Source organism: Cuculus canorus, chromosome 6, assembly GCF_017976375.1.
Source record: "Cuculus canorus isolate bCucCan1 chromosome 6, bCucCan1.pri, whole genome shotgun sequence".
NCBI lineage: Eukaryota > Metazoa > Chordata > Aves > Cuculiformes > Cuculidae > Cuculus > Cuculus canorus.
This window is the reverse complement of record NC_071406.1, coordinates 24,172,475-24,192,768: the sequence shown is the minus strand read 5'-3', so window position 1 is coordinate 24,192,768 and position 20,294 is coordinate 24,172,475. Positions and strand designations below refer to the sequence as shown.

At 37.4% G+C, this 20,294-nt stretch overlaps 1 protein-coding gene across 4 annotated transcripts in view; it reads left to right on the top strand.

The window, feature by feature from the left end:
* Positions 1-19,970, top strand: part of LNPK (lunapark, ER junction formation factor) — a 54,474-nt gene extending 34,504 nt beyond the window's left edge. For 3 of the 4 annotated variants that reach the window (XM_054069713.1, XM_054069711.1, XM_054069712.1), the window contains exons 12-13: positions 12-182; positions 7,417-8,391. In XM_054069713.1, coding sequence (XP_053925688.1) covers positions 12-182; positions 7,417-7,613 — 368 coding nt within the window. In that variant the 3' untranslated portion in view covers positions 7,614-8,391. Of the gene's footprint in view, positions 1-11; positions 183-7,416; positions 8,392-13,708 lie in introns of those variants that run through there. The other variant, XR_008450356.1, reaches the window with a different exon arrangement.
* Positions 19,971-20,294: the final 324 nt, after the last annotated feature.

Genomic DNA, 20,294 nt, shown 5'->3' with positions numbered 1-20,294 from the left:
CTTTTGTGTAGCATTTAGGTGTGCCTACTGCTTTTTTCTGAATCCTGCAAGAAAAACTAGACCTCAGGCTCCAAGACTTCCAGAATTCAGTTTTGAAAAGAAGCCATCTACAGAATCAGGGTCCGAAACTGAGGCTCTAGAACCTAGAGAGAGAAAGCCCCAGGAGACTCGGCAGACAGAAGGTATGTGCTAATCTCTTGAAGTCTGCTTTTTTTTTAATGTCTAATGAAATCTTCCCCCTCCACCACCTAGTGCTCTGTCTAGGCTATTTTTTTTTTTCGTAAGAATAAGAACGAATTTGAACACTGAAACAGACTTCCTAGAGAGGTTGTCAGTGCCCTAAGCCTGACAGTGATTAAGAGCCATTTGGACAATGACCTTAATGTGCTTTTAACTTTTGGTCACAGAATCACAGAATTGCAGAATCATTTAGGTTGGAAAAGACCTTTAAAATTGAGTCCAACACTGTGAAGTCAACCACTAAACCATGTCCCTATGTGCAACACTTAAACGCCTGTTAAATATCTCCAGGGGTGGCAACTCAGTTCCCTGGGCAGCTTGTTCCAATGCTTGATAGTTCTTTCAGTGAAGTAATAGTTCCTAATATCCAGTTTAAACCTCCCACGGTGCAGCTTGAGGCTATTTCCTCTTGTCATGTCACTTCTGACTTGGGAGAAGAGATTGACACCCACCTTGCTACAACCTCCTTTCACATAGTTGTAAAGAGCAATAAGGTCTCCCCTCACCATTTTTTTTCTCCAGACTAAACCATGTTGGACTAGATGGTGGTTGTTGATCTCTTCCAACTGAAATAGTCTCTTCTATTCGAACTTCAGTGGGTGCAGTTTGTTTTTTTTAATTCTCCTGTCCCTGTTTTTAGCTTAGCTTGTTGATACTATTGTTTTCTCTCCTGTATTTTAAAATTCCCTTTTATTGGGCAATGTGTCTCATGCAAAAGACAGCATAGCAATTTTTCACTCTAATGTTACTGATAAATAGAAAATAGCACTGTAAATTATAGAAATAGCTAAGAAGGGAATACATCCTGAAGTAGTTAACTTTCACTGTGTACAGCAGGTCATTTGGTTGAGGTGTGTTGGAATTTCTGCCTTTGTTCCTTTTGCTGTTTTCCTCGGGGCAGGAAAATCTAGTAAAATTGCCTTGTTTAAAATCAGGGAGTTCAAAGACAAATTGTCAATTTTAATTTAACCTAGGTCCTTTTGAGAAGTTTTACAGTCTGCAGATACAGTAGGCATCTGGTGTACAGCCAACAGGAAGAAGCAGTGTTTTAAAAGACTCTAGAAATTATAATTTCAGACCAGAGAATCTCCAGTTAGATGTGCTTTTGAGTACTTCATGGGGTTTTACATTAGTTTAAACAAAGGTCATGGATGGAAGCTGTTGAATAGCCTACAGCCCTGAGATTCAGGCTAGAAACACACTGACTATGGAGTAACTGTCAGTATAACAGAAAAAATGTTTCTGCTTGATTATCTTTAGGAGGGAGTACAAAATGGCATTGGCCTTTGGTTTCTGGCATGAGGACGCTGGGTGAGATTGGTAGGGAAGTCAAAGCCAACTGTAGCCATCTCTGGGTGTGGCCAGATAAGGGTGCCTTATAGGGACGACTTGATTGGTTTCTTTTTCTGTGCCATAGTGCACTCTTACTTCATTAAAAGTGCTATTACCTGCATGAAAGTAAGAGTGAAATCAAATGTATGAAGTTGAAATGATGCAAATGTCATCTTTGCCCTCAAATGATCTAATTGTCTTTTCAGTGAGTGTGGGATAGGTGTGTAGCTATGTGGGTGCTTTTAAATTTAGAAATCTTGCAGAAAAGATTTTTTTTGTTACTGGGGTCTTCAAAACTCTGTTTATGGAGGAGCCCTTAAAGATGAATATTCAGCTCGTTGAGGTTAGTGCTTTGAGGGCTTCTGAATATTATCCATGACTGCAGGTCTAGAGGTTCTGGGAGAAGGTGGTGCCGATTAAGCTGGTAATTATCATTGAAGGAAATGTTTGTCAAACTCTGCCTTTAATGGGTCTGAGCTGCTGAGTCAGTTTATAGATGTTGTAAAAAAATGTAAAACCTGAAGAATTAGTGTGAGATTTTTTTATTAGGTGCCTGAGATGTAGGAGTGAAAATACTGCAAAATAACTTTTGCAATCAGTTTATCAAGTACTTCAGGATAAAATATAAGATAGTTTTATTACAGTAAATATGATTTTACCAAATTACCTTTGACATCAAAAATTACTTGGTTTTTGTTGGTATGGTCTTGTAGTGATGTGCTGCTTTCAACAACAGAAGAAATCACTGCAGGGTTTGTGCCCCAGTTCTCTTCGCCTGCTAGATAGCGTATGGTGCGTTTTTCAGAAGAGATGTAAGAAATAAGTAACTGATATAATGACTTTTTTAATCACACTTAAATATTTGCTGATATTTTCTGAGTGTTTCATCTCAAAGATGATAGAAACCATTCTGTTTTGACAATTAGCAAGCAGCCAGAAAGAGTGTTAGTATTTCACATAACTAATGCCTGAGAAATGTCTTGTTGATGTAAAAGAGGCCAGTGCTACCCTATCAGTTTTTTCATTGTGCATTAACTGCCTGCAGCTTGCCACAAAGTAATCACTTATGAATGAGAAAATACCATTTTCAGTAGGTCACTTTTTTCATCAGAACCCTAATTTGAAACATAATGCTTACAGGCAGTTGGGCTTTATTAATAAATGAACATATATATTCCTTGATTGTAAGCTTCAGGTGTGAAGCTGTCATTGAGGTATAGCCCTGGGAAAGGTTTCTGTTCGCTTAGGTAATAGAACTGCTGCTATAGCCGGAGTAGAGAATATCTTCACTTACAGATATGAACAAGCATTAACATCAGTAAATCAGCTTCACCACAATGTTGACAACATAAAGTCATAGAATAGTTGGATTGGAATGGACCTTAAACATCATCTAGTTCCAACCCCTAACATAGGGAGATCCAACTCTTATCTGTAACTCATTTAAGCCATAGCTCCGTAGCCTGAAGAAACTGCAAGCTAATGTGATACAGAGGTGCTATAAATATTTTTTTACCAGTCAGCTACTTTTACTAATGAGCAGAGCATGAAGCTGAATCTTTTCAGCTGTGTGCGCATGCAGTGACAGGCATGTTACATGCAGTTCCAGGGGTAAGAGATCTGAAGTATGGTTATGGGGCGTGCTGTTGGCACCAAACCTTGCATCTTTTTAAACCTCTGGAAACATGGAGTCATGAAATACCAGTCTGATGCAGATGACTAGCACAAGCATCATGCTTCCCTGTTCAGCAGAGTAACAGGAAATTTTAGTACTAAAATGAAGCGATGTACTTCAGTTCTTTTCTTACCTTTCTCTTTAATGGCTTAATCTTGAAGGCTAGTCTGTTCTCCTGCATACTTCTCTTAGAAGTATTAATGTGCCTGCAGCACTTTTATCCTCTTGATTAATTTTGCTTTGCCTGTGTTTGGTACTGTTACAGTGGATTCTTGATTCAGGTTTAGCATTTAGCAGTGTTTTGAAGGTTGAAATGAAATTTGTCTGCTTCAGTGTTTTGTGGTATCTAATGCTGATGTTCAGAGGTCTTCAATAGATGCCTTTGAACTTCAGATTTCGCCACAATGGTCAGCATTTTATTAAGACAGCTGCTTGTGTTGTCTCCAGTTTGTTATGGAATTCCTTGATCATCTTGACAGAATATTTTTGAATATTTAATGCTCTGTCACTTCTAAGGAGTCTTGGAATATAGCAAATGCTAATATGTTTGTAAGCGCTTCCATTTAAAAGGCAGATGCTGAAACTTTGTGAACCCTTGTGTTGAAAAATAAACAGTAATGCCATTTTGCAGAAATAATGCTGCTTCAAGTGCATGCTTACCTGAGTTCTACCAAAAGTAGAGCTTGGCTTTGGACGACTTTATAGACGGAGCAGAAACTTTATCTAGGAAAAAAGTAGTTGAAGACAAATGACTAAGAAATAAGTTTGAGTATTTGTTATGGTCAGAATGGTCTGAATTTAGTGCGATTTTTTTAGTGTTTTTTGGTTTTTTTTAAAGCCAAACTGGACCAGAGGTATTTTCTGTTTCAGAGGTTTGGCTTGCCTTTTTACCAAATATGCTCTGTTTCTATAGGATAACACAAGCCTGCTATATTTTTTGTAAACCGTTGTTTCTTTTCAGAGGTGTCAGTTTCTGCCTGCTGTGGTCTTTCCTTTTGTTCAGCTGATATGTCTACAATTCAATGATTTCTCAAGCAGATATAGGTCAGCTCACTTTGACTTTAATGACTTGTAAAAAAGTTATTTTGGTTTAAAAATGTATTATGTTTCTAGTCTACCAGAGTTCCATTTTGCTGAACAGTGTAGCTTGCCTTTTTTGGTAGGACACGGGTACAGGAATCAAATGCTGTGCCATTATTTGGCTTCTTTTTCAAAGGCTTCACGATAGCTTTCTGTGATCTCAGAGCCATGAATGCAGACTACTGTGAAATGCACGATCCCTTAAAGATATTTCAGACTCTTGGCACTACGCAAGTCTACCCTAATGGGGAGCTGCAGTAGTGAAGAAAACTTGTCCCAAAGGTCTTGAATATGGTATGGAAGTCTAATGTCCTCCAGACATTAGTTGTGCTAAGGTTGTGTTTTTCCTACACTAAGTCCAAGTAAAGTAGCTCTATTTTAATTATTTTTGTCAGTTCCCGCATAACGGCCATATATCTTCTAGTTAATTTAATAGTGATGCAGTATTGTAATTGCACTGGTTATACAGTGAAATAGTCTGTGCAACAAGAGGAGGGGAGGGATGGCTGACTGTTTCCGATATGAAGTACAAATGTTTTCTGAGTACCAAGTATAAAGTAGAAATGTTGAGGAGAAAGAACTTCTTAAGCCAGGAGCAGGATTTTCAAGTTACGTTACTACAGCTCTTAAATTTGCCTCATGCCAGCATAGGGCTGTTTGCTGTTGAGATCATATATCTGTAGCTACGTTTTTCAATTGAATCATGGATTAAGTATTAATCATCAAGGATACTAATTTTCTTTCGTCCTCTTTAAGTTTGCAGTCAGAGCTTTTTCTTCTACTGCTCTTACAATAGCTTAAATCATGCAATATTGAGATCAAGTTGACTTTAAGCAAGATTTCCATTAGTTGGTTTATTTAAAATAGAATCACTGGATATGTTTAATGAATGTTGTTCATGTTTATAACTGGAAATAGTAGCACCGTTTACTATGATTACCCTGACTTCTCATTTAGATGACCTATAGCTCCTTATAACTCTGTCAGACTTAATTATTAGACCAAAATTTTACATGTGAGTTGGTTTGTTTTAATTTTGTGTTCGGGAGAGTTTCAAGAGCTTCACTAAGTTTAATTGAGAGCAAGGTGAAAAGAAAAGTTGTAATACCCCAGATTTTTTTCTTAGAGAAGCAGGGTCTCCATACTTTTCAGTAGAATATGAAAATAAAAGCAGTGTCCTTTTCCTCTGAATATAGTTAGTTGATGCACTCAGTCAGGTTTTCTTCTTTTCATTAGAAGCTTCTGCTTGCTTCTACTAGTGGCTGTATCTGGGACTGTCTTCAAACATGTATATGATAGGCATCCTTCTGATCAGACTGAATGAGTAGTCTCTTTGCTCTGCAGAGTGCTAAGCATTGTTTTGTTGAGGACTGCAGGACAGAACCTCTGTAAACAAGTAGTGTTTGGGCTATGCTACAGATTAGTTAGGAGGACGTAGGGTTGTCTCTTCCTCACATCTTGTGCTTTCTTTGACTTGAGCCCGAGCAGTAGCAATGAAGAAGGAATGTAACTCAAGTGTGGAGTGATTGTAGCAAGAAAAGGCACAAACTTATTCATAGAATTTCAGGCTGAAGAAAAAGTGCAAAGATGAGACAGAAAGAAAACTGACAGTTGGGAGATAAAGATTGAACACAGGCTGGAGTGGGATCAAGAAGGAAACTTAAGAGCAGGAAGAGTGGAATAGTCTGGAAATGGTTATGATGTTAATTTGCTTGGGCAGAAATAGAAGGGTTGAGCATCTGACAGATGGCTCCAGCGAAATTTTGGGACAAGGAGCCAGGGCAGGTGTTGAGCAGCGTATGATTGAGAAAGCAGGGAAGGAAGCTGAATCAGGAGGTAAGTTGGCTGCAAACTTTTTAAGTTGAAAGATTAAGTCAGAGGAAGAAGTGAACCTGTGCTGCACTGAGCAGTCTGAAGTGAAGCCTTGAAATAGCTGGATGAGAGAGGTATTGAACATGCTGCTGTGTGTGGGAAGAGAGATCTCAAGTTCTTAGTGGCAAGCGGCAGTTCTAGTAGGTCGGTTGGACCAGGGTATGCAGCAGCAACTCCTGTCAGTTGTGACCCTTGAAGCCAGAGCAGTGGTTCTAAAACTTTGAGCCCTGCTTGTGAATTCTGTGAATATCAAACTGAAGCAGTCTGATTACTTTCAGACACCCAGCCTGTTTATCAAATGTCTGTAATTTCATATTTATCAAAAGTTAACATTTTTGAGCTGTAACTTTGCACCAGACTTGCAAACTGTTTTCCTTCACAGTGTGCCTTAATACTGTCTAGTATTGACTAGTCAATAAATAAACCCCCATCAATAGTATCATTCTACAGTATTTTTGTATCATTTAAAGTTCAGTTTTTCAGTGCTCGTGCTTGCTTAAAAATGTGACTGTATCTTATTTCTCATATGTTACTGAAATCCTGTTGTGGAGCTAGAATTTACTACTTTAGAGGCAGTACTTATGGTAAATATTTTTGATCTTCAAAGTATGTTTGTCAAAGAAACTCCCATTGCAGATTAAGAGTAAAAATACTCATATGTATCCTTCCTCTGCTTTCTGTGGAAAGACTGCGAATACACAGTATATTTCATTAGCTCTTTAGAGATGTTGAGATCTAGATTATTCTGTGTTGTGGTTTTTGGTTTTTTTTTTTTTTTTTTTCCTGTTTATTTGGCTCCTTATGTTTAAAGTTATTTCCACGAAATAGAATGTTTAGATTCTGTGTACAGATTGAAATCCTGCAGAAGAAGCTATGCAGTTGGTAAAACTTCATTACAAAGCAGAAAGAAGCTGAATTGCCATCATGTCTAATTTCTGACAGTCTCGCACATTAGTGAACAAGCTTAGAAAGATTGTTCAGAGTGAATATGTGCAAACAATGCGTAATATTTGCATAGTAGGTTCTGAACTCTTTTCCATGATATTTTCTTGTTTCTTAAATTTTACAGGTTTTACCCATGACTGTCTTGTTAGAAGAATAAAATAGATGAGAACTTTGTGCAGTGACTAGTGAAAATCTGTGTACGATTGCTAAATGTTTCATTTACTACCTCTTCATTTCTGGAAATGGTTATTTTATAATTTTTCTCTTCACAGAATCTGAAGAAGAAAGGACGCATGTCATTGAGACAAATGAGATGGATGATAAAGCCCCAAGTCCTGAGCTGCTAAATGATAACCTAGCTGAAGAAGTTGAAAAAGAAGAAACAGAAAATGTTTCAACAACAGAAGACTCTGTTTCAGAGTGTATTTCAGCTGAACAAAGTGAAGACTCTTTAAAGAAAACAGAATAACGTACTTCAAGTGCCTTCTGTAGCTAGTTTTTAGCTTTGTTCATGCCTGTTGTTACTATTCAGGTGAGCTTTTTTTAATGGTACAACTTAAAAATCTCGCTTGAGCTTAAACTGCCTCAACTGCCACAGTATGTCAAAGCTATATGTAAAAGTGGGTATTGTAAGTTAATTATGTGTCTTTAAGTTAACTCACAGAATGTATAGTTGATTGAAGTCTAACAGTTGTAGCTATTGTTAATTTTGTATATTTAAAAACTTAGTTTTGAGCTTTGCTAAAGGTGACCTATAATTTGACATCACTTTAGCTGTCACACATAAAGAACAATTACTGGCAGCAACTGACCTAGCAAGTTTGTTCTAGTGAACTTAAGATACTTTGTAATGTTGCCTTGTTAAAATAAATTGAGTACATCTTAAATACACAGATGTTTACAAGCTAAAGTGTCATCCAACATTTGACTTGAGCATACAGCAAGTGTCATTACAGTGTTGTTAATGTTATTCATTGTCTAACTTTTTGACAGAATTCAGTTAAACGGCACTTGGATAAATGGCATCTCCTTTGGTATTTGCGTTGCAGAAGACCCATAGGCACATACATACAGAACTGTTTTGTGTTTACATAAAGTAGAGAGTTTCTGCACTTGGTTGTACTTGAATACGAAGCACTATTTATACCTGTACAATAATGATAAGATATAAGTGAATTTTGTGCCTTTGTGTGTTTTGTTAAAGAAAAAATAAAGACATCTAGCAGCAATACTTGCTTTGTTTTTCCTAAAAATGAAGAGCATTTCAGTTCTGCTCTATGTAGCTACTCCATGCTTAGTTTGTAGAAGTTCAGAAGGAATATGACGCTGTATAAGGAGCTCATCTGTATGTAGCTAAGGTGACTTTCGTAGAATAGAAATAGAACTCTGATCAATATTGGAAGTGTGTGTGCCTTTGCCAAAAAACTTCCCTAACTGTGCCTGAAGTCTATTGATGCTGTTTATTGTTAAAATTACAGTGAATATTTGCTGCTGGATTAAGAACACTTGCTATATTTAGCAGAAAATATAGTTGGGGACCTAGACTAAAATTTTCTGGTGACTGGAAGTGAGGTACCTAAATCAATCAGTTTTTTTAAGAAATAGATGATTACGATGTGTGGCTTCATTGATTTAGCAGTAGTTGTGATAAAAGTTTTATTGTGTGATGTTCTCTATGTACCTCACTATATGGAGGGAAGGAGAAACTTCAAAAACATTCATTTATCCATTGTCTTGGTCTCAAATGGAACTGGTTTTACAGCATAAAGGCAGCAAAAGCCCTCTACAACAGAACATACTTCTAAATGTGACCTTAATATCCAAGTCTCTATATGAGACATAATTATTACGTGAACAGCAATGATTGATTCATTTTCTTTTCAAAATATGTGCTTTATTTTCTGATTCTTTAGGGTTAGTTTGAAAGCTGAACTCTTACATCAAAATCAAGTTAGTTCTGTATTTAGATAAATGGGGAATTTTTTTTTTGTGATTCACTAACTGAATTGCAATTCATATTTCAATTAATTGTCTCGATAGACAGAGTATAGGCAGGTGATTAAAAGTTTACTTGTAGGTGTTTGGCTATATTTATGTAAACAACAGTTAGTAAAAACAGGTAACCGTCTTGTGCCTGTCTGTCTGATTTGGGAATACAAAGACAACAGTCCCTTTTCCGAACATGTTTTAGGGTATGAGAAAAGTACAGGATTCCAGGGGGTAGGGGAATGCATTTCTTTAAGAGAGTGTATTTTATATTCCAGAACTTCTTTAAAATAGAAATAAGTTTGCCTGAAAGGGGAAGAAGCTTACTCATTATTTTGTAAGACTTTCAGGTGTTAATTTTGACTTTGCTCCTTGTACCTTACCAATATATATATGTTTAAAGCTGATTTTTTTTTAATTTTTTTTTTGATTAAAAAAACCCCCATCACAGAATATTTCATTAATGCAGCACAGTGAGCTGTTGGTGTACATGCAGTATAAGTACTAAAACTAAGTAAAATGTGATATTATGATTCCTCCTATAGAATATGAATTCATGAATTAACATTGTTTCAGAAGTGAAGGTTATTCTAGGTCCATGTATTATGTCCTTACAAAAATTTGTATCTTAGGTGTCAGGCTTTTTGTAGGGTAATTTTGTGTCCTTCCCATGACAAGGAACACTGAACTGCAGTGCATGTAATATCTATTGAATTGACTGAGAAAATAATCTGTTGATATTGGAGCTATATATTAATTTTTTTAACTAGCTTGGAAGGTGTGGGTTGTTTTTTTTTTTTTTTTTGAAAAAGGAGACTCAGTTCCTGGTATGGGAATGGGGAAGCGTTATTCTCCTAACATTCTTAAATGTGACATTAGCAACTTGCCACAGGAATGACTGATACTTTCTGTTTAATATGTCACTGAAGGATCAAGTAGAGATGCTGTTAACCTGATGTGAAAACAAATACTTGTTAAAACTTAGCTTTGAGACCTGAGACTATCTGGAATTTTTGAGGAGAAGAAGAATAAGTGAGAATAAGCACATGGCAATTTTCCTGAAAGGCTTTCATACATAGTGTCCCAGCAGTTGTTTCCATTAACTGCTTCAGAAGGTTTGAAAAAGATGTTGAAAATGTCTTGGTATTTTGGTACAGAAAGATCTATGTCTAACTTCTTCATTTTGCAGAATTTTAAAGCAGCTATAGTAAATGAGGTTAAATGCTTAATTAATATGTAAATGAATTCAGGCTTAGGGAGATATACCTGATAGTAATAGACTCTGGGCTTTCCTCTATTTAGAGTAAGTATACTTGGCAGCAGCAACACATGAATATGTACACCAGTCCTGATACGAATGTGAGAAGAGGATTCTGTTTCTGCAGCAGTTGCTTCTTGGCTTCTGTCTGCTGCAGGTGTGGAGGTAGTAAAAGACACCCATCCAACAGGAATTGGATTGAAATCCAAAAACACAGATCAAGTGAACAGCACTTGATCATATCTTTGCAACCCCAAAAGCTTGGAAATAGGAGTATGTAGAGCAAAAGGTACAACAGTTGCCAGTTATGCTTAATCCAATTGCAGACTGGACTCACTGTCCAAAGATAAGCAGGTGAAAGAAAATAGGAGGGGGAAATATAATAAATACTGTAGTTGCATGTTTCATTGTCTTCTGACTTCCTAGTATGCACTTGAGTCTTATTTTTTTCAAAACTACTTAAAATCCTGGTCCTGTGAAAATCTCACTTCTGAGAAATGTTCCTGAGAAATGTCCTCTTTCTTCCTGTGTCCTGGATGAAAACCAAAATTGAGTGGGGTAGTAAAGTAATACTTGGCAAGCTTCTTGGTGCCATGTTTTTATTGCTTTTGAAACATTGTGAGTAATTGCAGAGATCTGCTTTTATCCAAACATAGTTTATATATTAGGGAGGAATTGTCTGGGCTATGTAAAACCTGCCATGAAAGACAAATGAATGTTCTAGTTCAAAATAAATTGAAATGAGTCAGTTGGTCAAATTTAAGTTTTCCTAAGAAGTCTGCAGAGCAGGGAAATAAGGGAATGCTACTTCAAACTCTGGTACTTATTCTAAAGGAGAACATGATTACCTTTGGATGTATCGACAGAAATAGATCTTTTAGTGTAATCTTGATATGAAGATTGTTTTTTTTTCAAGAAAGCTGTTCAACCTACATTCAGAAAAAGCAGAAGCTCACAAAGAAAGACAAACCAAGATGATGTGGAAGCTGACTTAGCCTCTAGACCAGTCCATAAATTATCAAAAGCAGGTAACTAGGGGCACATATGTTTGTCTTGAAGTCAGGAACAAAAAGGTTGAACCTCACGTGGATGCATGAGTAGAAGCCAATGGAAGGATTTAAAGAAAAGAATGACAGGGTGAAGAAAGAGTGACAGAGAGGTGGGAAGGGAGAGTGGTTTTGTCACAGAACAGGGTCTTGATCAAGAGATAAAGAAGCTACAAACCTGTACAGATACCTGGTGTAGTGAGCCTCTGAAGTTTCATGTTTGTAATGCATAAGAGACTGTACAGAAGACGCTTCTCTAATAAAATAATTAAAAAAAGTCTACGAATACATCAAGTGCAGAAACACTGGGAAGAAAGCAAGTTTTCCATTAATAAGCTCAGACTGGAGGTTTGAAAGTTGCTAGTGATTTGGACAGTTAACCTTGCAGGAGGCATTGGGTTTAAAAGGCAGCTTGAGATTGAGAAGCAATAGGAGATTGTTTAGTGAACAGTAGATTTTTTTCTAATGGTGTGTGCCTTTCCTGTTTATTTAAGAATCTGTTAAATGACAGATCTTTGTGATAGTTTGTGGAAGAGTTTTTTGGCAGTAATCCAGAAATTTTGGTTCGCTGGAAGGGAAGCGTTTGTGAAACTGTTACTTACTTATCTGTGGCAGTGCTCTTCTCTTCCAGCCTGTAATCTTTAGGCAGAATCCACAGGTCTCAAGTTTGTGGAGGGTGGCCAAGGTAAGGAATTGCAACCAGCTCTTCCCATGCTAATATTTCCATGGAACTGATTGGTTTCTAGGTCTTGGTGTGCAGTAACACATCACGGCTTCTGTCAGAGGACAAAGCATGGCATACATGAAATTGTATCTGTTAGTTTGTAATTAGGAGTACTTCATGCTCTGAATTCTGACTCCTTGTAGGAAAAGGATAGTGCCCTGAGTAGGTGGGAATTGCTTAGCACTTGGTCTCTACCGGAATTTGCTTACACAACAAATAGAATAAGTTATGACAGTGTTTATCAATAGAAGCTGCTGCTCTCCAGTTCTGGATTCCTCAACATAAGAAGGATATGAAACTGTAGGAATGGGTGCAGAGGAGGGCTACCTAGGTGAGGGCTGGAGCACCTCTGCTGTGAGGACAGGCTGAGAGAGCTGGGGTTGCTCAGCCTGGAGAAGAGAAGGCTCTGGGGAGACCTTATAGTGGCCTTCCAGTACCTGAAGGGGGCTACAAGAAAGCTGGGGAGGGACTTTTTACAAGGGCTTGCAGTGACAGGATGAGGGGTAGTGGCTATAAATTAGAGGGAGGAAGATTTAGAATTAGACATTTGGAAGAAATTCTTCACGATGAGGGTGGTGAGGCACTGGCACAGGTTGTCCAGGGAAGTCATGGATGCCCCCTCCTTGGAAGTGTTGAAGGCCAGGCTGGATGGGGCCTTGAGCAGCATAGTGTAGTGGGAGGTGTCCCTGCCCATGGCAGGGGGGTTGGAACTGGATGATCTTTAAGGTCCTTCCAACGTAAACCATTCAATGATTATATGATTTAAAGAAAAGAAAAAAAGGTTGTCCCTTAAGATCATAAGTCTCAAGGAATCTGACTTCTCCCCACCACTGCTTTTGGTTTGTGAACCTCTCTGGGGTCCTGTCAGGTCACATTCAATCTTGTCTCTGCAAGAGTAAGACCTAGAGGGGTGTATGAGAGACAGGATAGAGCGAAGGGTTTTAAAATGAAATGTATTGATTATACAATAATTTGCTCCCAAACCATGGGGTTTTGGGATTAAAGCAAATGCTTGTAAGATTCTTGGTAGATTATCTAATTTGGCAACAGTGCAAAATCTAAAGCACTGAATCATAATATAACCCTTCCAAGGTTGCGTAAAATCAATTTAATCATGACTTAATTTTTGCATAGAAGGGAGGGTCTTGTCTTATTCTCATTAATGCTACTTATTTCTCACTGTAGTCACTGTGGGAACAAACTAACTTCAGGACTGCCTCTATACCTACCTGGTGGCGTACTGCTGGTAACAATTACTAATGCTTTCAGGAGGGCTTCATAAGCCTTTGCCACTGTGAAATCACGTATTCTCCTTTTACTGTGTGACAAAAATAATTTGCAGAAGGGAGATTTCAACTGCCAGAGAGATCCACGCAGCAAAATCATGGAAAAATCAGATATAGGAGAAAACAGGGGTTATAGATACTGGAGATCCACCAATTTGGGTGTTCAATTTGTAAATTCAAATTCATCTCTAAATTTGTAACTTATATTGAAATAATAATTCTTTCTCTCTTTCTCTCTCCATTTTGCTGCCTAAATGAAAATAGAGATGCTGGATTTATAGAAAACTCAAGCAACAAAGACCTTCCAGCTCTCCTGAAATGGTCTGTCCTCTTAATTCGTTGCATCACTTCAAGGAGTTCTACACAGTTGACAGAACTTATTTTTTACTTGTTCAGCACACAAAGAAAAAAGCTTTCCAGAAGCACCAAGGAAATTCATTTTGAGAAAACTGTTTTAAATGATGTTTTAGAAGAAATGTGGAAGTTGGTATTTGTTAAGGAATGGTTGGACTTGTATTTTTTTTGTCAAGCTTTATTTAAACAGGAGATCCTGTATATTTATGGTTTAAGTTCTTATTGTTGTGATAACCTTTTTACATTAGTAAAGGGTATATATATTTATGTACTATAAATATTACATTATCTTTAATAAGAAGTATGATTTAATCCTAGCTGTGGTCTTGACTGGTAGTTATGTTGCCTCCATTAAAATCAAAGGCGAAGACATTAATTAGTTTGAATTCCTAGGGTCTACTAGACTTGTTGAAATGTCTGTCCTAGTTTTTCTGCTTGTAATTGAGAAAATATTTAAACTTGTGCTCACTTTTTGAAGTTTACTATTTTACCAAATTTTTAAGAGTATAGCTTGACGTTTGAATATCTGCTGCCTTTGCTATGTATGTGACTTCTTAAGGAAAATCTGGATTCTGAGAAAGCTACTGAATATTCATCTGATCTGGATTATGATGATGGCTGAGATAAGAGTCAGGCTGCTCTTTGTTTTACAGTTTTAAGGTGTTCATTCTGTTCAGTAATTCATTCTGTGCTGGCTGTACTCAGTCAAGCTGGATTTCATAGATATTGTTTTTAAGGGATCTCATGTGTTACCAGAAAAAGGATGAGGGTTCCTCACCTTCTTCAGTGCAGCCCCCGCCCTGCAGTTGGACTGGCATGTGTAGGAAAAGAAAGCTGTTCAAGGTTGAGTAGGTTCTGATAAGACCCATTTATCTGTGCTGCAATCAATTGTGAGAACTCCTGGCTCATGGCACGAACGCCCAGCTACCCACCCTCAAAGGTCAGGCTGGCATACGACTGTGAAATTTTGTGTGTGCACTGAAGTAGAGGCATGGAAAACCTGCCTTGAATTGGTATAAAAATTGTGTAGTAACTTCAGAGGGGACTGTGGAGTTGTGAGGATGCTCATTTTGGCCTGCGATCCCATAGACACGTGTCTCGGGGTGGGTATTACAGGTTTTATTGTATCTAAATGGTGATTTATGTCCTTATGCCTGCATTATTGTCCACAAGGTACTGCCCTGTGTCACAGGCCTGTATTACCTAATTTTTTCAGACTGTTTCATTTTCATTAGTACAGCTGCTTTAGCTTGTGATCAGTGTCCTGCACCTCATTGATAATCTAAGAGAGTATTAGATGCACAGAAGTGACACCTAACCCTGTCAGTCTGGCTTGATTGACCCCTCAGCTTCCGAAACATGAATTCATTTTTTTTTAAAACCCAAGTTAGCCCGACATCCATTTTCACACACATTCTGGGCAGTTTAAAGGTTGGTCGGAATTGAATATTGCTCTTTCAAATTTGATAATGTATGAGTACAGAACTGTGACCTTTGATACGTAGTAATACATCAACATGACACGAGCAGTAAGTGCAGCAATTACCTTTACTACACTTGAGATTGTGTTTTAGTTCTCGTCTTGTAAGCAATTATTTCAGAAAAAAAAAAAGGATATCGCTAAGTTAAATATGTTTTGCAAATAGCGTAAATGCAGAAATTAATGTTTGGGGACTTTTTGATTTACAGGTGAATGTTTTCAAATGAATGTTGGCTTTTAAATTAATATTGGTTCAGTAGTAAAATGAAGTCTTGTGCCACTGGCTTCTTTTATGATATCTTCTTCTGGGAGAGTTTCTTTAACCCTTTTTTGTTGTGTTCTGTAGTCGAAGTTTCATATCCTGATTTGTAGCTGAAGCCTAATCCTGAAAGCAGTTGATGTGTCGCTGTTTCTTGTTCGCATGATAATACTCGAAAGAGTTGGTTACATGCATGATAATGATGCAAGTTTACATGCTTTCAAGTGCCTTTCAGAACATATGAGAGTCTCAGACCTGCACCATGTATTGATTCAAAAGGCTGTTTTTGGTTTGGTTTAGTTTCCAAGCCTTCTTCCTCACCTGTTATAAATTATTTGACTAATGCTAGTGCACAACCACTAACTGGTAGGCACTATAAAAACACAAATCCATACTCCTTGCCAAAGAGCATAAAGCCTCGAGAGGACTGATATCAGCTGTGGCTTCTGTTCTGTGGACTAAAAATCAGAATAAAATTACTGTGTCATTCTGAGCAAGCAATTGAGTAACCACTGAATGGTGACTTTCTGTCAATGCTGTCTGTCATGACCAAACCTCGGGGGAATAACTTGGAGTAGAACTTGTTCTTCTAAAATATCTGCTTCCTCAGCAGCTGGGCACTGGGCAGTGTCGGTGTGCTGGAGTTAAGCACTGAGCTTAATTCAGGATCTGGGAAAATGCTTATTTTGTTTTATAATGAGGTGAAAACACCTTTTGAAGTGCATTTCTTTAAGCACTCAGTCTGAACCCCTCGGCCCCGGTAATGTCTGGCTGTATGGGGGCCCTTGTGCAGGAGACAGATGACCCAAGCTGCTGATGTGGTTTGGGGACTGAATGGAGCCCATCTCTCCGAAATCTGCCGTGAAGAGAGGAGTGAGTGGTTTCTCTAGAGCAGCTTTCTTGAAATCCTGGCTGTGGACTCATTTGCTGTATGTACACACGAGTTGTAGGCTCATAATAAGCCTAAAAATTTCTGTAATGAAAGATTTGTCAAAATGGAAGGGCACTTCTAGCAGATTTTCTCACTATTCTAGCAACAGTTAGAAAATTCTTGACTATTTGTGGTGGTGTTTGTTCTCTCGGAGGAAACGCAAGATAAATACATCAGATCATTATGTAAATGACTCCTAATCAAGCTCTTGGCTATGCAGACTGTTTTGTAAAGCTACAAGGAAGGCACTACCTCAGGAAATTGTGCAAACATACTCCTGTGTGGCTCCTTGTGGCTTTCAACCTGTGCTCTGTAAGAGCACTTGGGCCCTTAACTACTTCCAAATAAAGTCCTCAAGCGTTTTTGCATTGTTTTGTTAAATAGCAAATGTTAATAGTACTTAGTCTGGAAAAAGTACCCAGCCTATTTTTGTGTGATGTTTTCTATTAAAAAATGTAAATGGCATGTATACGGAAATGTTAAGTCTCAGCTGCTGACAGTGGGTGAAGGTGGTTACAACAGCTCACTGTGGAAGTTTGTTTTTCAACTGGGCTCTGTGTTTGCAGTCAGTTCCTTACGGCGAAAGGCTGCCCTTATGCCAGTAGGTGACTCCATGGGTAGACAAGAGCTGGGCTGCAAGTAACAACAGCAAAAATAACGGCAGCTGCTGTGTCGTTGCATGTCAGTGTTTGTTGCTTTTTTTTTTTTATTTGCTTATACTGAATTTATTACATTTGGTAACAACTTAGCATTTTTAGTTCTCCTCTGCATTGTACAACCATTATTCTCTGTATTGTATCAACCATCATTTTAAAAGAACTGTCAACACTGGTATTCCCCAACAGTAGAATCTCTTTTATAATATCTGGAAAATATTTCCTTTCATATTTTGTAGAAGGGAGTGAAGGTAATTTTTTCACTGTTCCTTCTACAGCAATATGACTAGAAGTATCTTTAAAAAATGCTAAGAGTTTTTGTTTATTTCAGCTATTTGGTGATGTCTGTGTGTTGCTGAGGCTTTTTAAAAAAAAGGTGGTGAATGATAGCCTGGTTGCAGAATGTATTTTCTTTTTAAGGCGTATCTTAAAACTTAGTGGTTTGCAAGGGAGAAATCCTTGTGGAAGGAGTTTGAATTATTGAACAAATGGTGGGCAGTTGAAATTTAGGGATACTTAACGGAAAGTACTCGACTAAGACTGTGTGCAACTTATTTGTGAGTACTCCTGTTATACTGTAATAAGGTGTTACATTCATCCAGTCACGAAGTCTGATGTATTTGATTTTAAGATTTCTGATTGTGTTATGAGTAAGTGTAATGATTCTGAGAGCTGGAATATTGTCAGCCATTGTGAATACTACTGAAGGAGTCTCAAGATGTATAGTGTGATAGATGCAATTTTGTTTGATTTTTTTTTTTCCAAGGTCAATTTAATTTTGATTTATTTGCCTCATTAACCCAAGGATTCAGAAAATTGAATGCCACCTGAGTGAGGTATTATTAACGCTAGTGAAATATCTCCAAAATTGCTCCATGCTTATAAATTGGTCTTTTGAAAGCATTTTAAAGGCATAATGATACTGTAGTGAAAATGTACAGCATCATTTAAAAACTGCAAAATGCTTATTTGATTTCTGAAATAAGACTTGGTCACCTGACTTAAATGTATACTGATCTATTATTTATGCTTTGAAAATAGAGCTGATAAAAAACATAAGTGTTCTTGATATTATATTTTGTCATATCTAGCGAAAAAGATTGAAATCCAGAGAAACAATTTTCTGAAGAAATGAAATAGTATGCCCTCCTGAACCCCTGGGGAAAATAGCCTCTCTGTTTGCTCAGAATATGAAGCAGTAAAATAGTATAAGTAAAACAGACAGCCTATGTCACATTCCTATTTGTACAGTCTGGAATGATGTTTTAAAAACATTTTCTAGTTATTTTTGATAAATAAATGGTGCAAATAACATCTGCAAACCAACCCTGCTGATGTAAGATTTTTCAGATCAGATTTGTTTGTCAGTGAAAGTTAGAAAATTGCTTTGCAAAACTAAAGTTGTATAACTCACAAATATATGCATAACAAATGTACAAGAATATATCTTGCTCTCTTTTGCCTTCCTTCAAAGAAGCTAATGCTGATTCTCCATTATCTTTGCTGGGCTCTAACTGTAGCTTGTTAAAAGTATCAAATATAAAAAACCTCGGTTGCTAAGCATAGATGTGTTTATAAGGTGTTAAATAGCTGAACAGTCACAGTGATAGTGGGGCATCCAGCTACCATTTTGGAACGGCGTATCCTGTTTAACGCCTCTAGAATTACCACTGAGCCATTCGTGCCCCACTGAAAATTAAGCTTAAGGGCTATAGGAACCTTCCACAGGTGACACATCTGTGGTCCAGTGGTGTAAAGGAAATAAGTGTGTTGAGTGGCTGTTGCTTTCTGCAGATTCTGCCAAAGGATGGCATGCTGAGCATGAAGGCAAGTTTCTCTGAGTCTTGTGGCTTACAGAAGTGAACATACTGTAAAGATGCTGATGACATTAATTTCTTTCACCGATGTAAAACTGGAGATGGCAAAAAATTCCCTGGGCAGCTGGGTTGAGAAATCGGATGTCATGAAGCTACAAATGCCTTGTTTCCCAGGACTGGCTGAGGAAGTGTGTGTCTGTACATCTCATAACATTGCTTGTCGAGTGCGTGGGCTTTCAGCTGCATTGGAGCAATGTATGTCTTCAAGAGTCTCTTGTGCTTAAGACTTCTGTTCTCCACAGAGTTGGTTAAAACCAACTTTAATGATATTTTTGTAAGGATTCTCAGTCAATGGACTCCATCTCAGGCTACATCCTGTGATACGTCCACAGAGTACAAAATGCATGTATTTTGTAAATATATGTGTGTTTAATAGTGACAACCCCCCCCACTTGTTTTTATTTTCCAGTCTATACACAGATCATGATTTAATAAACTCTTCCCTCTGAGGTTATGCAACACTGGAATGTTACCTTATATTTTATTTTAATACCTGAACAAAAAATAGGGTTTATTGGACTAATAGGATTTGAGTGGATCTCTCTTCATTGACTGAAAGTGTTGGATAGAAGTTTTTTGTCAGGGTCAGGGCTAGAATTCTAGAAAAGTGTGGTATTTTTTTGTTGTTGCAGTTCACTGTTGTGTATAATGGTGGTGATAAGTGAGAACATGACACTGAATAATCTGAATGGATACTTCTGTACAGCAAATACAAGAAGGAATGAACATGCTTATATTAAGTCCTAAAAAATTAAAGTGTTACTAATCCACCCAAGATTCATTTTTGGTTTCTCTTTGGCAGAAGGCTCAAGTGCTTCAATACAGCATGATTTCTCTACCAGTAGTATTTCATTTCTTAATGATAAAAACATTATGTATAGCCATGAAGGAATATCACCATGATTTTATAGAACCTGACTTTATTGCATCATTTATTTCCTCCGTAATCTTGTGCTTATGTGGTATTTGTCCAAGTAATTATGAATTGAATTACTCATTTAGCATATTTGATAAAACAGTTAATGATTTCTGTAATGCTTGGTTGGAAGTTCCTTGGTCATGGTCAATGAGTGTAATTTTCCATGTAAGGTAAGAGTCTAGAAGATATAAACAGAGAAAAGGGACTTTTCAGTTGTTTACTTACTGTCTTTTATGCTGAAGGCATGCTAGCACTTCAGGTAAATTAGTTTTTAGCTCTTACTCACTGGAGTTCCACAGAGTGTCTCTAGAGAATTTAATAGAACAAATCTGTTTTCACTGAATGAAATAATATTGGGGTGTGAAAAAAAAATG